The sequence below is a fragment of the Dipteris shenzhenensis genome, chromosome 31 (assembly GCF_047967505.1).
Source record: "Dipteris shenzhenensis isolate YYH24624 ecotype China chromosome 31, Dip_SZ_1.0, whole genome shotgun sequence".
Classification (NCBI taxonomy): domain Eukaryota; kingdom Viridiplantae; phylum Streptophyta; class Polypodiopsida; order Gleicheniales; family Dipteridaceae; genus Dipteris; species Dipteris shenzhenensis.
This window is the reverse complement of record NC_141626.1, coordinates 30,886,824-30,901,170: the sequence shown is the minus strand read 5'-3', so window position 1 is coordinate 30,901,170 and position 14,347 is coordinate 30,886,824. Positions and strand designations below refer to the sequence as shown.

The 14,347-nt window shown below is 46.0% G+C and overlaps 1 protein-coding gene across 17 annotated transcripts in view; it reads right to left on the bottom strand.

The window, feature by feature from the left end:
* Positions 1 to 13,441, bottom strand: part of LOC147881334 (chromatin remodeling protein EBS-like) — a 97,176-nt gene extending 83,735 nt beyond the window's left edge. For 6 of the 17 annotated variants that reach the window (XM_087402456.1, XM_087402457.1, XM_087402458.1 and 3 more), the window contains exons 1-3: positions 12,882 to 13,440; positions 12,447 to 12,789; positions 12,154 to 12,222 (exon numbers count right to left, since the gene is read on the bottom strand). In XM_087402456.1, the coding sequence (XP_087258582.1) occupies positions 12,154 to 12,222; positions 12,447 to 12,789; positions 12,882 to 12,954 (485 nt within the window). In that variant the 5' untranslated portion in view covers positions 12,955 to 13,440. Of the gene's footprint in view, positions 1 to 12,153; positions 12,223 to 12,446; positions 12,790 to 12,881 lie in introns of all 17 variants that reach the window. The other 11 variants (XR_015544013.1, XR_015544014.1, XM_087402462.1 and 8 more) reach the window with 4 other exon arrangements.
* Between the last annotated feature and the right edge of the window lie 906 nt (positions 13,442 to 14,347).

Below are 14,347 nucleotides of genomic sequence, written 5' to 3'. Positions count from 1 at the left end.
TACTCGTATACACATGTGACGTTCATACCATAGATATGAGTGGTCTCAAGTGTGAATTGAAAAGGACAGCTACACCTCCAGAGCCTCGTACTCCACTAACTCTCCTCAGTTCTCTCCTATGAGTAGACTCCCAAATGTACCTTGTCACTGTGGGCAGCCCTCTCTCTGGGCTCTCATGTGTCTCAGTGTAGAAGATGATGTCTTTGCCTGTGTATGTCTCCGAGAAGCCACCTTGGTCGGACCAAAGTGTACCATTACAGTTCCATACAGCCATACTCAGCTTGTTTTGTGCACTCCCCTCCCGGCTCTAACACCGTCATAGTTCCCCCTCTTCCTTCTCCCCTTCTCCCTTATCCCCTCTGTCAATTCTTCTCGAATAATCACTTTGCCGTCCCTGTAGGCAGCCCATTTCCCTGCTTCCCTACCATTATCTGTGTCATGCCTTCCCTTCTATGTTCCTATTGTAGAAGGGTGAGGTCATCATCCAAGTAGATCTTGGTCCCCTTAAAGGATGCTCGCATGCTCATAAGGTTGGACCTATCTATTGCAGTCCGGAGTTTCAGCACTAACGGTCTTGTTGGTATCTCCGTCTTCCCGACCCTCCAAGCTGCCTCACATGTGAGGTTGACTCCCATCTTGGCAAATAGGGCTTGAGCATATGCCATTGGGTTGTCTCCCATTGTGAAACCTCTAACTAGAACATTCATTGCTTTACCAGCCCGTCTCTTCTCTTGCTCTAGTGTCTCAGAAATGAGTTCTTTTTTGGTAGCTTCTGATCCCTTTTTAACAACTTCTGTCCATTCAAGCATCACTTCTTTCCCCTTGTTGAGCTGTTGTGCGAACTCAGCATGCTTACCATTCATGGTAGTCTACATGGCCTCCATCTCTTTCTTAAGGGCTGCATTTTCTGCTTTGAGCTCATCCATAACTTTGCAAGCACCATCTGATGTTTTTTGCATGCCCTTCATTTGTTGCAACTCAGTCCCCAATGTGTGTACTTGGTCTTGTAGCTTGGTCTTCTCATTTTCCCATTCTGCTCTCTCCTTCCTCCATTTTTCTTGTACCTTCCCACCTTGTTTCTGAATCTCAGGCAGTGTTTTGTCCACATGCGCTTTCTCAGCCAATATGGCCACACTCGTGGCCTCCAAGCTGTCTATTTTTTCTATCAACACGAGGCAGATTTTGTTGAGGCATGTGAGTACCTCTGTAGTGCCTTTGTGAGCTGTCCCTATAGAGAGGGCTGCATTCTCCAAAGCTAGTTTGCCCCATGTGTCTTCTACTCCCGCCCTTGTAGGCATGGTGCTTCAGCCAAATAGAGAATAGTGCTAATTTGTGTGTGGCTGATCTCCAAGCATGTTGGTAGTGCTTCTCTGCCCTTCCTCCACGTCCCCTCTTTCATAGATGCATTATAATGTGGCTGAGGCCTTCTTTTTCCTGTTTCTTGCAGCTTGAGGGGCTTTCTTAGAGCAAATGGATCGAGGTGTGGAGGTGCAGTGAATGGCAGAGTGCTGGCGAGGTGGGCTGAGGGCTGAGGGCTGGTAGAGGTGGCAAAGGGCTAGCGGGGTGGACTGAGGGGTTAGCGGGGTGGAGAGGCAAGCTAAGGAGGAAAGGCAGGGCAGGGCAAGGCGAAGGGGGAGAGCGAATGAGAGCAGGGAGCAGCGAAAGAGAGCGGAGCAGCAAGGAACGGTGGTGGTGCAGCAAGGTGCAACGGTGGAGCCGAGGCGGAGCAGCGAGGCGGGGTAGCGGAGCAGCAGCAAAACAGAGAGCAGCGGTGGGGCAGTGGCAGCAGCAGAGCGGGGCAGCAATGGAGAGAGAGAGAGAGAGAGAGAGGAGATATACTCAAATGAAGACAATGGAAAGGCTTTCATTCATTCATCCAATGTGATGTGACAAGTGAAGTACAAGCCTATATAGACTAGGCACACACACACTCTAGTACCAAATGCATATGGAATAACTCCCAAGGTGACACGTGGCACTCACACATAGAACCACTAGTAGAACTCCTAGTATAACACATCAACACGCACTCTTTGGCTATTATTTCTCCAACACTCCCCCTTTAGAGCAAAGAGTGTGAGACCCAACACGTAAGGAGTAGACCGATCCCCCCTCCATCGCAATACTGCAAAGAGCAAGTCCAACTATCCAACACCTCATGTGCGATAGTGACTTCTCAGTTAGCTTGCGACCGGCAAGGGTCGAGCATCGCTCGTCAACCCCCCTTACTCTGAATTGGGTGATCTAGAAATCATACCAAAGCAAAAGACAATACAACCATTATTGGAAGACAATCGAGGGCAAAGTACCCTTATTGATTTAGAGAGACTACTCAAGGCTCATAATCTTTATTGACTCAACAAAAAAACCCACATCAGATAGGGCCTAGAAAGCCGAAGAATCCTAGTCATAATGTTCCTCAAGAAAGAGGCCATGAACCTCAGCTATGGTTACATGTATCTCCTCAGGGGTCTTCAAGTTCAGCCTGGTCTTCAATAATAAGATTGGCATGGTGCTTCTCTTGTTCCTATTCCTTCTTCTTGAAGCAATTAGCATCAACATGTTTTCTTTTACAAATTCTGCAAATAATATTCTTGTTTGTCTTCTATTTTCTTGTGGAAGCAAATGCATGATCACCAACAGAGGCAAGAATGATATCTTTATTACGGCGGTCCTTTTCAACAAGTAGAGCCACCATATCATGAAACGTGGTAGTGGCAAGGCATAGAATTTCAAGGGTTTGCTCAAAACGAGGTATCCCTTGCATACTCTTCATAAAGACAGCCATTTTATCTTCATCATTAGGCAAGCTTTTCAAGCTAGAGAGTTGTTGAGCTGTGAGGGAAAGAGGGGAGTGGAACGTTATGAGATAGTGACACAAGGAGTGTGGGTGTGTAAGAATGTCTTGAGCCACACCACAAACTCAAAGGTTTTATTAGGATTAGGTATTCACCCTATGACTGTCTTAAGACAGTCATACATTTTAAAGGGTGGCAATGTGCCTTTACCCCAACAACCTCCCACCTAAAGGCCAATGTGCCTGAAGGGGAGAAAAGAATAAAAATTACAGCAATATACAGTTACTGTATACAAGACCATAAAATAAGAATGGTCTCATCCTAATCCCATGATGCGGCGACAATGTGCAAACCGCTCTGTAGGCAAGCTCTTAGTGAGCAAATCTGCAGGATTATCATCAGTATGCACCTTCACAAGCTCAAGCCGCTTGTCTTCCAGTACCTCCCTGATGAAATGGTATTTCACATCTATGTGCTTGGTCTTCTGATGAAAGACCGGATTCTTTGCCAACATGATAGCACTCTGACTATCACAATGCAAAACTAGCATATCTCCTGTAATGCCCAAATCTCCCACCAGCCGAGTAAGCCATATTGCTTCCTTGCAAGCCTCAGTGGCTGCAATATATTCAGCTTCAGTGGTTGACAGTGCAATGCATTTCTGCAACCGAGACACCCATGATATAGGACCTCCTACAAATGTGAAAATATAACCGGTAGTAGACTTCCGGTTATCTGCATTCCCTGCATAGTCTGATTCTGTAAAACCATGCACCAATGCATCCTGCCTACCATAGCATATGCACAAGCCTTTGGTACCCTTGAGATACCTCAAGACGCCTTTCACTGCTTCCCAGTGCCGCTTGCCTGGATTTGCCATATACCTACTAATGACTCCCACCGCAAAAGCAATATCTGGACGAGTGGCAACCATGGCATACATCAAAGAACCAACTGCAGATGCATACGGAACCTTGGCCATCTCAGCCTTATCATCATCTGATCTGGGGCTGTCCTTACTGCTGAGTTTTAAATAAGGAGGCAATGGGGTACTAATAGACTTCCCCCCCTCCATTTTAAACCTCTGCAGTACTTTGTCAATGTACTCCTTCTGTGACAGAAACAAAAGTCCCTTGGACCTGTCACGAATAATCCGCATTCGCATACCAAGAATATGGTTTACATCACCCAAGTCTTTCATGTCAAAAGACTTATGCAGTTGCTTCTTCAAAGCACTAATCTCCTGCTGAGATTTGCTGGCAATCAGCCTGTCATCCACATATAGAATGAGTAGCATCAAACTGCCATCCTTTGCCCGTTTGGTGTACAAGCAGTGATCGCATGAAGGCATCAAACTTCTTGTACCATTCTCCTGGCGCCTGCTTGAGTCCATACAAGCTCCTCTTGAGCTTACACACAAGCTGCTCTTTCCCTTTAACAGCATATCCCTCTGGCTGACTCATGTAGATCTCATCATGGAGATCTCCGTGAAGAAAAGCAGTCTTCACATCCATCTGACATAAATCCATGTCCTCATGAGCAACAAGAGCTAACACTGCTCTCAAAGTAGTCATCTTGACTACAGGGGAAAAGATCTCATCAAAGTCAATGCCCTTCTCCTGCCTAAATCCCTTGGCAACCAATCTGGCCTTATACCTCGGTAAAGCATTTGAATCCACTTTGACTTTGTAAACCCACTTGCATGGCAAAACCTTTCTGCCTGCAGGTAGCTACACCAAGTCCCATGTATCATTATGAAGTAAGGAGTCCATTTCTGACTGCATGGCTTTCTCCCACTTCCTTTTCTCTGTTCTTCCCATAGCTTCCTTGAAGCTGGAAGGCTCACCACAATCTGTCAGCATGATAAAATCAGCCACATTATTGGCTCCTGGAACAAACCTGTCAGGAGGCCGTTGTACACGGGTGCTCCTCCTAACAAAATGCTCCGTATTAGGCTGCTGTCTAGCCTGTTCGTCATGCATGACGGGTGGCTGTAACACCATATTTGGCTGTCCTACAGCGTCATTTGCTGGCATATCCAGTGGTGCATCATTGGCAAAATTGTCTGGCTGATTTTCAGCCTTATACCCACTTGAACAGGGTTATTTACAGCAGCCTGCTGCTGCATATTAATGGGCATTCTTTGCTGTCCGACATCATCATAAACAACCCTCCTGTATTCCACAGGTTGCATGGGTTCTTTGTGTACACTATCCTCTTTAAAGATGACGTCATTGCTGCGTATAATCTTCCGTTTAACAGGATCCCATAACCTGTACCCCATTTCACCTTCATCACCGTAACCCATGAAGATGCATCTGAAAGACTTTGGTTCCAATTTGGTGCGCAGTTCTTTGCGTACATGAGCAAAGCACTCGCAGCCAAACACACGTAAGTGCTTATATGAAGGTGGCTTGCCAGACCACACCACCTCTGGCACTTTCAACTCCAAAGCCTTGTTCGGCGACCTGTTAATTAGGTGAACTGCTGTTTGCACGGCTTCTGCCCAAAAGCCATGGGGCAATGCAGCATAAGACAACATACATCGAACTTTCTCCTGGATAGCCCGATTCATTCGCTCACTCACACCATTTTGAGATGCATTATGAGGGGCTGTGAGTTCCTATTTAATACCCTTAGCTTCGCATAACTGTACAAAAGCATGTGACACATACTCACCCCCATTATCGGATGCTCCAAGTGACCACAACACTCCCAAAAGAGAACACATATCCGTTGGTAGATTGTCTATCAGAAATACTACCAGCCCAATCAGCATTAGTGTATCCATGCAACTGTATCTGAACCCCAGTCTCATAAAATAGTCCATACTGCAATGTGGACTTCACGTACCTCAGTATGAAATTTTCTGTTTTGCTGCAGGTTTTTTGACAGTAAAAAACAGCACTATTGTGAGTGCTCCTGGCTCTTGATAGAGCAGGTTTTCTGAGAAATCAGAATTTTGTTTAGTCCTTTTCGACTTACAGGGAGTTAGGCACTTTCCTTGTCTGATATGGCATCAGGGGGAAGTGAATCCTCAATACTGAACATAAAGAAATTGGAAGGGGCACACAATTATGCATTATGGGTAGAACAGTGTTTGAATGTACTTTTGCTAAAGAAGATTTCTAAGCCCATAAGGTTGAAGGGTGTCAAGCCATCTGGGATGGCAGATGATGAGTGGGAGGAGCTTGATTTGTCCGCAAGGGCGGCTATCATGCTTACTCTCACTGATTCTCTTGTGTTCAGTGTTCAGGCAGAAAAGACCTCTTATGGCCTATGGCAGAGGCTAGAAGAGTTGTATGCCCAAAAGAGTTCAGCCAGTAAGGTTTATTGGTTGAAGAAGCTTGTCGACCTTCGCATGAAGGAAGGTACAACTATGACCTCACACTTGAGTGAGTTCAATGCCATCTTTACACAGCTTATCGCACAGGGATTGAACCTTCATGAGGAGTTCAAGGCTACTTTCTTGTTGTGTACCCTTCCTGAGAGTTGGGACACTTTTAAGACAACCCTGTCTAATTCAAATGTCACTCTTATGTATGCTGATGTGGAGAGCTCTCTTCTCATGGAGGAGATGAGCAGGAAGAATAATGCGGGCAGCAAGTCTTCCAATGCTTTGCAGGTACAGGAAAGAGGTAGGACTCAGCAGAAGGGGAGATCTGCTGGCAAGTCCAAATCCCGCAGTCAGTCCCGTGGCAAAAAGGATATTGAATGCTTTTACTGTGGCAAGAAGGGACACGTGAAGTCTAAGTGCTTCAAGTTTATACGGGATCAGAAAGCCAAGAAGGCTGAGGCAAAGGATGCAGGCAGTGGAAGCAAAGGCAAAGGCAAGGCCAAGGGAGATGACACTGATGCAGTGAATGTTGCAGCAGAGGACAGTGACAGTGACAGACATGATGTATTATGTTCTTCTGCTGTAATTGCACATACATTGGTTGTTGATGGCCATGACATGCACACCTGGCTCTTGGATTCAGGTGCTTCTTTTCATGTTACGCCTCATAGGGAGTGGTTTACTTCCTACACATGTACTCATGGAGTTGTTCACCTTGGGAACAACTATGCATGTCAGATTGCAAGGATTGGCAGTATACAGATAGTATTCCCTGACGGACGCATATTTATGCTTGATGGTGTTCGCCATGTGCCGCAAATCAAGAAAAATTTGATTAGCACTGGCTTGTTGGATGACAGTGGTTACCACACCACATTTGGGGATTCCAAATGGGTGATTACTGATGGCCAGGTTGTAGTGGCTGAGGGTTATAAGAGTGATACCTTGTACCCTCTTTATGTTTCCAGTGTAGGTAATCATGTTGTTGCCATAACCGAGCTGCCGAAGGTTTCATTGTGGCATAGTCGGTTGGGACACATGTCCGTTAAAGGAATGCAAGAACTGTCACGTTTGGGTTATCTGCCATCTCTTTCATTTTCAGATTTGCCTACTTGTGATCATTGCATTTTTGGAAAGCATTCTATGACTCCTCATAAGAGGAGAACTCCCCAGAATAGAGCACCGCTTGATCTAGTACACTGATTTGTGTGAGATGCCACAGCTATCACTAGGGGGTGCAAAGTATTTTATTACTTTTATTGATTATGCCACACGCAAAGTGTGGGTCTATTTCTTGAAGCATAAGAGCGATGTCTTAGATGCTTTCAAGAAGTTTGTCGCTCAGGTTGAGAATCGGACAGGCAGCTTGGTTGCATAAATAGGCATAAAACAGTAATTACAGAATGCTGCAGCTGTTCCACAAGTGTTTTATCAGTGCATCATCATCTGACGAAGCACAAAACACTGCTGTCCTGGACACTTCTCCCACCTCAGATGAGGTATTGCACTGATTTTATATGCATAAACCACTTGGCATAGACTGTTTTGTCCACTGAAAAAGGCTCCAAACACCTCAGCCTGTCACAAACATGCAACAAAGTATGGGACAAATCCCAAGCAATCACCCTTCTGCCAAGGGGATAAAAGGCATCTGAAGTTCTCAAACAGTAACTCAAGTGCTCACAAGCAAAATCTGGGCAAAAGCCCCTTGATTTGACACCTTTACCAAGTGATAAACACCCTCAACAATGAGGTAGCATACAAAATTCAGCACTCTCCTGGCACTTTCACTTGACAATGTAATGCATAAACTGCCTGTGTGCACAGTAGCAACACAGATCCCAACGTACAAACACCGAAAAGAAAATCTTTTGAGCACTGTCAACGATGGACAGTTAGAGACCGAGTAAACTCGATGCGCCCTGGCCAAGCGTGGCTCAACTGAGATTTTCTAAGTGCCGTACACAAAATGTGACCTGCAAAGAAATGTCACTGATACACTGCGGAAAACGAGACCAATGTGGGCACCCTGGCTCCACACTGCCTCAAGGCATACACTGCATACACTTCCAGGCAAAAGCCCTTTGTAATAGTCACCCGAAAACTGAGATTTGCACTCAGTGTAAGCATAAAAGCCCTCTGCAAATCAAGGCATCTGACCTTCCCGAAAAATAACTGTGCAACCACCACACACTGTGGCACTAGTCACCTCAAGCACGAGGGACACGAGTGTACTTGCTGTATCTCAAAAACACAGTTTTAAAAACTGAAAATTCCGGGAATGCATCAAGAAAAAAAAACCTCGTTGTACTTCTGTACCTGCGTGTACTTGCAAGTACCACGCAAAAGAGCAGAGTGCTCTCACTGTTTCCTTCTTCCCCAAACAAAATCTGTTTGTGCCTGTGCAGCTGTACCTTCTGTACCTGCACAGGGTACCTGCTGTACCCTGTACTTGCGAGGGCACGGATCCCCAAAAAACTGTCAAAACCTTGGCTGAAGGTACAGCCGGTACGGCTGTACCTGTACGTGCACGCGTCCGTACAGCCGCTACGGCTGCCTGCCGCGGCTGGTCGCGGTCGCGACTGGCTGGTCGGCTGCTGCCTTGCAGCCGGTCGGCTGGGGCTGCGGCTGCCAGGCTGCGGCCGCCTGGTAGGCTGGTAGCAGCTAGCAGCAGCTAGCTGCTGCTGCAGCTATGGCTGCTCGCGGGCCTGCTGCGCGCGGCTGCTCCTGCGCGCTGCGCGCGCTGGCTGCGCCCGCCTTGGAGCTGCTGCACCTTGCTCGCGCACCTGCTGACAAAGGGCACAAGGCCCGAGGGGAGAGGGAGGGGTAGACCGGAGTGAGAGGGAGAGGAAGGCTCTGATACCACTTGTGAGGGAAAGAGGGGAGTGGAACGTTAGGAGACAGTGACACAAGGAGTGTGGGTGTGTAAGAATGTCTTGAGCCACACCACAAACTCAAAGGTTTTATTAGGATTAGGTATTCACCCTATGACTGTCTTAAGACAGTCATAGTGGTCATAACATTTTTAAGGGTGGCAATGTGCCTTTACCCCAACATGAGCAAGAGACTGAAATCTTGCCAGATGATCACTCAACTCTTCACGTCCTTCCATTTTCAAATCATAGAACTTGAGCTTCAAAAAGATTTTAGAGTTAGTGATTTTGCTACCAAATAAGCTCTCAAGTCGATCCCAAATCTCCTTAGCAGTTGACTTGAAGTCCACATGATGAATGAGAGAGTCGGCCAAGCAAAGACCAATGAGAAAGAAAGAAAGAAAGATATATTAACGTCCACTGGAGAGCTCGCGGGCCTATGGGACAAAGCGCACAGAAAAACGAACTCATACAAGCCTCAGTGGGCTGAAGCAAAGGGTACGCTAGGACCCTTGCTGAGTACTAATCTATGCTAACAGAATCATAATCATAATCATAAACATAAGCATAATCATATCATATCAATCAATCTATCTAGGCGCTAGGACGAAACCGAAGCCTAGTACAGTGATGGCTCTCTAGTAGTTGCTCTTGCATGCTACTACTTCCAAACCTTGCGTTGTTACTGGTCAATTGTATCAACGTGGTCTTCCTCAACAATGTCCCAAACTCCTTCACGCATAAGGAGCAGCTGCATCTTTGTTTGCCATGTTGAGAAGCCTTCCCCTTTGAACTTCTCCACAAGCAAGGAACTAGAAGACAATGAAGTCATGATGGGAAAGGGCTTTGTGAAGGCAGGCAGCAAGCTGAGATGGCTGTTCTAGGGCTCCAAACTGCAACAGTAGACTCCATGTGTGCAAGGCGGCTCCTGTAGATGTTTGAAGCAGCTAGTCGATGGGCTGAGATGCTTCAAAATGCAAAGGCAGCTCCCGAAATCTGCAAGTAGGTTAGTATAGATGTGCTGGAGATCTTGAAACAGCTCGGAAGTGGCTGGAAATTCAGCTCTGATGTGACATAGGGCATCGAAATGCTGGAGCAGATCAGTAGAACACCCAAAATGCACCTCTGATGCAGGCAGCTATGCAGCAGCAGCACATAAAACACTGATTTTGACAATGGAATGCTCCAAAATGACCTCAAGGGTCCCACACGTGCAGGCACCTCTTGGGAAATGAGCCGACCAGCAAGCAAGGAGACGCCAAGGACGACTAGAGCTCCAAGAAATCCCGAATGGAGGCAGCAGGCTGTGGAGAGGCTAAAAACAGATGCAAATGGGAGGAAGCAAAATGAACCCGCTAGGAGAAGACAGCATAGGACAGGTTTAAGCAGAGTTAGGGTTAGGGCTGAAGAGGGAGATGGCGTGGCAAGATGAATTAGGGATAGGGATGACCTGCTTTGATAGAGAGAGAGAGAGAGAGAGAGAGAGAGAGAGAGAGAGAGAGAGAGAGAGATTCCAGTTTTTTGGAAGATTTTGTTTCTTGACTTGCTTGCTTATTTTTGCTTAGTCACCTGCTTCCTTTCTTCTTTATTTCTTGTTTTCTTTCTCTTTTGTTTATTTGACGCATTTTAGTAAGCACTCGGTTTGCCCAGTGTATACACCCTATGCATGGGTATGAAAACCCTATGGATGAGCAGAGCATCCCAATCTTATGGATTCAATAAGAAAGATAACAAGGCCTGCAGGCCTGAATAACCCTGCAGGTTGTGTGATAGCTCAATATGTCGTTGAGCCCATCCCCATGCATTAGCTCCGAACATCCTATCACCTACATGTGACTGATTGTTCAGTATATGAAAGTCTGCTCTTTACTCTCTTCCACTTTGACAGCAACACTTAGGGAAATCGTCTGCAAACATCAGCAAATTGTTGCAGAAAAATCCAATCCAATGACAAAGGGCGTTCATTTCTGATCCATTCAACTTGAACATCGTTGACACCACACGACAGCTTCTCATTCCTTAACAATCTGGGTACAATTCACAAAGGGAAGATCACTCCCTCCATCTAGAACTAACTTGTCTAAGAAATGCCCTAAATGTAACATCAATTCAAATGCTTTATTGCTCACAGCAAAGCATTTCATTGAGAAACATGAGGTACACACAAGCTGCATGCTTGTATTTATCGAGCACATGAGGCTGCATGCCTCTACAGTAGCAGTCCTATGAAAAGTGGAAATCTATGGACCCAAAAATCACATTATGCATACCACCATTACATGCTGTAAAGAGAAGGATAAATTTACGAGTTGAAAGGCCATTTTTGTATATGCTACATGCACCCTTAGTTTTCAGTTTTTGTTCATTTCCATCTCAGTCCACAGGTTGATGGACACAAATTACCTACAAACATCATAATTTTCAAGGCATAGGTTCCTAAACTTAAACAAGCCTTTCTAGCTTGTACTCCAGATGTTTACCGACATGGAACCTGGAATCCGCGACTGTGAAGAGCTGATAGACAACAGTCAAATGTAACATAGCAAATGGACAAAGAAGGACTTTGCAAAGTGCTAGCAACCTTTCCAGCAGCAATGATCTGATTTGCCAAAACAGAAAGTCCTGAAAGCTCCTCCAATCCCATATGATCTAGCCAACACAACACTTTGAACGTGGCATTTCAAATATTGTCAAAAAAGGCTTACCCACGTGTGTCATCTCTCGAGGCGTATAAACTTAGAAGCAGGCATAAACGCTACCTGCTCAAATAATGAGACTACCTTTGACAGCAATCATGTCTATGCACACAATATTGTTCACAAATTGCTTACGTTTGAGGGCTGAACCTTTGGGCCAGGGTATTGCCACCTTATGGCTGGACCAAAACAGAAATATATATTCTCAACTCGAGAGAAAGTTGCTTTTGATTCTTGGTTGCAACTTCTCGGGTGAATTACTTTCAATTTATCATAATTTTAGCACTTGCCACGAGTTTCGTATCCAATAACCTTCACAGTACAATGCAAGCAAATGATATGTAGAATCCAAGCTACATGGTGCTAAATAACTCGGCAGCCTCCACCCAAGCTTTTAGCATGTCATAACGCTTATCAAAAGTCCCAAAGTTCATAAACAGCTCACGTACCAGTCCTTACAAGCTTCGCATTGCACCATTAAATCATCAGGGTTGTATGGCATCTCGCACTTACAATACCTGCGAGTTCAAATGGCAAAAAGAACTGCAATAAGGGTGGTCGAATAGCCATTGAAGGTGCTTCTGAACAACAGAGCCGTTGATAAAAAAGTAATTGCGGCAGCTGACAAACCACAGTAGCTTGTTGAAGGAATATATGGAACAAAAGCTTCAATGTTGAGGTAATGAACGGGTGATTTCCAAAAGCCTCGAGCGAGTACAAGAAAAAGAGTAAAGAGAATTACACAGCCACTCTGTCCGGAGTAAATCCTCCAGTTGCAGCCTTGTATTCAAATCGACAAAAGTAATCTTCAGTGCCGACACTTTCCAGCTTTGTGTAACTCTTGAAAGTGTGGACAGTGCACTTCCCTTCAATAGTATCCCCACTCTGGATGTCAAAATGATCAGACAGAAAAAGTTCCTTAGCACCGTGAAACTGCCTGCGACCCCCCAAGGACTCCTCCGGCCTGTAATACCAGCGCACTCGAACTTTGACGTTATTTCTGTTGTCTGCCTCTATTTTTTCTAGCCTCGCCACATAAGGGGGTTTCTCGGGATCAGAAGCACGCATGAGAACGCAATCTCCCACTGCATCATCGTACGTAACCCAGACATTGTGAGAAGTGATGGTCCATTGCAACCTCGAATGGGTGAGGAAGGCAAGGCCAGAGACAAATTACCTTTGACGACCTTGTGGGTTCCTTTGATCACGTAAGTATCGAGGACCTTTTTGGCAGCTTTGGACTTGGCCATGAGGTGTGGGGGGGCTACTCTCTCTCTCTCTCTCTCTCTCTCTCTCTCTACCTATCTATCTCGTCTTTGTCCAGCAATTCTCCCTCTCTTTCTGCCTAAAGCTCTCCCTTTCTGCCTACAGCAATTCTCGCTCGCTTTCTGCCTACAGCTCTCTCTCGCGCCAGCAATTCTCCCGCGCTGCCTGCCTACAGCTCTCGCCCTGCAGGAAGCCCGAGAGAGGAGGAGGGACAAAGGGCTGGGAGCGGCAAAAGCGGAGGGAAGAGGGAGCCATAAGGGGAGGGGAAAGGCACGGTTCCCGAGGAGGGGGAAGCTGTCATTCAAAAAGGGTCTGCATGGGAGGAAGGGAGGGAAAGCTTGGGAATGAGGGGGAGGGAAGGAGGGAGAAGGAAGGGATGAGGAGGAGAATGTGGGGAATGTGGCTATGGCGAGCTTCTTAGTAGAAGTGGGCAAAAAATGAACATATAAGAAAATGAAGAAGAAGAAGAAGATGAAGAAGAAGAGGATTTATAATAGGCCTCCATTTCCTTTTCCTTTTCCTTTTTTATTTTCCCCCCTCCTATCATCTTCTTCTTGTCCATTTCACTTGTCACTCCCTTGCCCATTCTTTGTTTTTCCCTCTCTTCCACTTCCCCCCCCCTTCACTTTGCACCACATCCCTTCCAACATCGCTTTCTTCGCCTCCCCTCCGAGTAGCCTTCGCAATCGTTCTCATTTTGTACAGCAGAAATTCGAAACTTTTAGAATTACTTTGCTTCTAAAATAGGTGTGTAAGTGCACTAATGGGTCGCTCGAATTAAAAAATTCAGAGCTATTAATCTAGGAGCCATTCTCAGTCGAAATCAATTGCATGCGATGCATAATTCCCCGCAGAGAATTCTCAGCACTAAATCAAAGTCCTCTGTCCCCCTCCATGCACCTCCACTTCTCACCAACTTGATTTCTTTCGCCATGCAAAACCCAATCGCAAATGCATCAAAGGCTCGTAAGTGCGAGACAATCAGTAGAGAGACTAATGCAGAAACACGCCCAGCAAGATAGATGACCCACGATAGGGAGGGGGAGAGGACTTGGAGGAAGAACTACGGAATGTTTGAGGCTCGTACTTTCCTGAGGAATAGGAAGCATCTGAGGAGGCAGGAAATGCTTAAGGTAAGCTCTCAAGCAGCATGCTCTATGTTGCCTCTCCCAAGCTGAGGGGCAGCTAAGGCCAAGGCAGCAGGGAAAGAAGGGGAGGACGAATGGGCAATGCAGCTTCGCCCTCACTTTATATACATGCTCCAAAGCTCGACAAGAACTTACTGGAATTCACCAGAATGCGACGTTAATTAATGTTTGATGCTTAGGTTAATTTTTGCCATGTGAGATGCTACTAATATGAATTCGATTTTTTCAA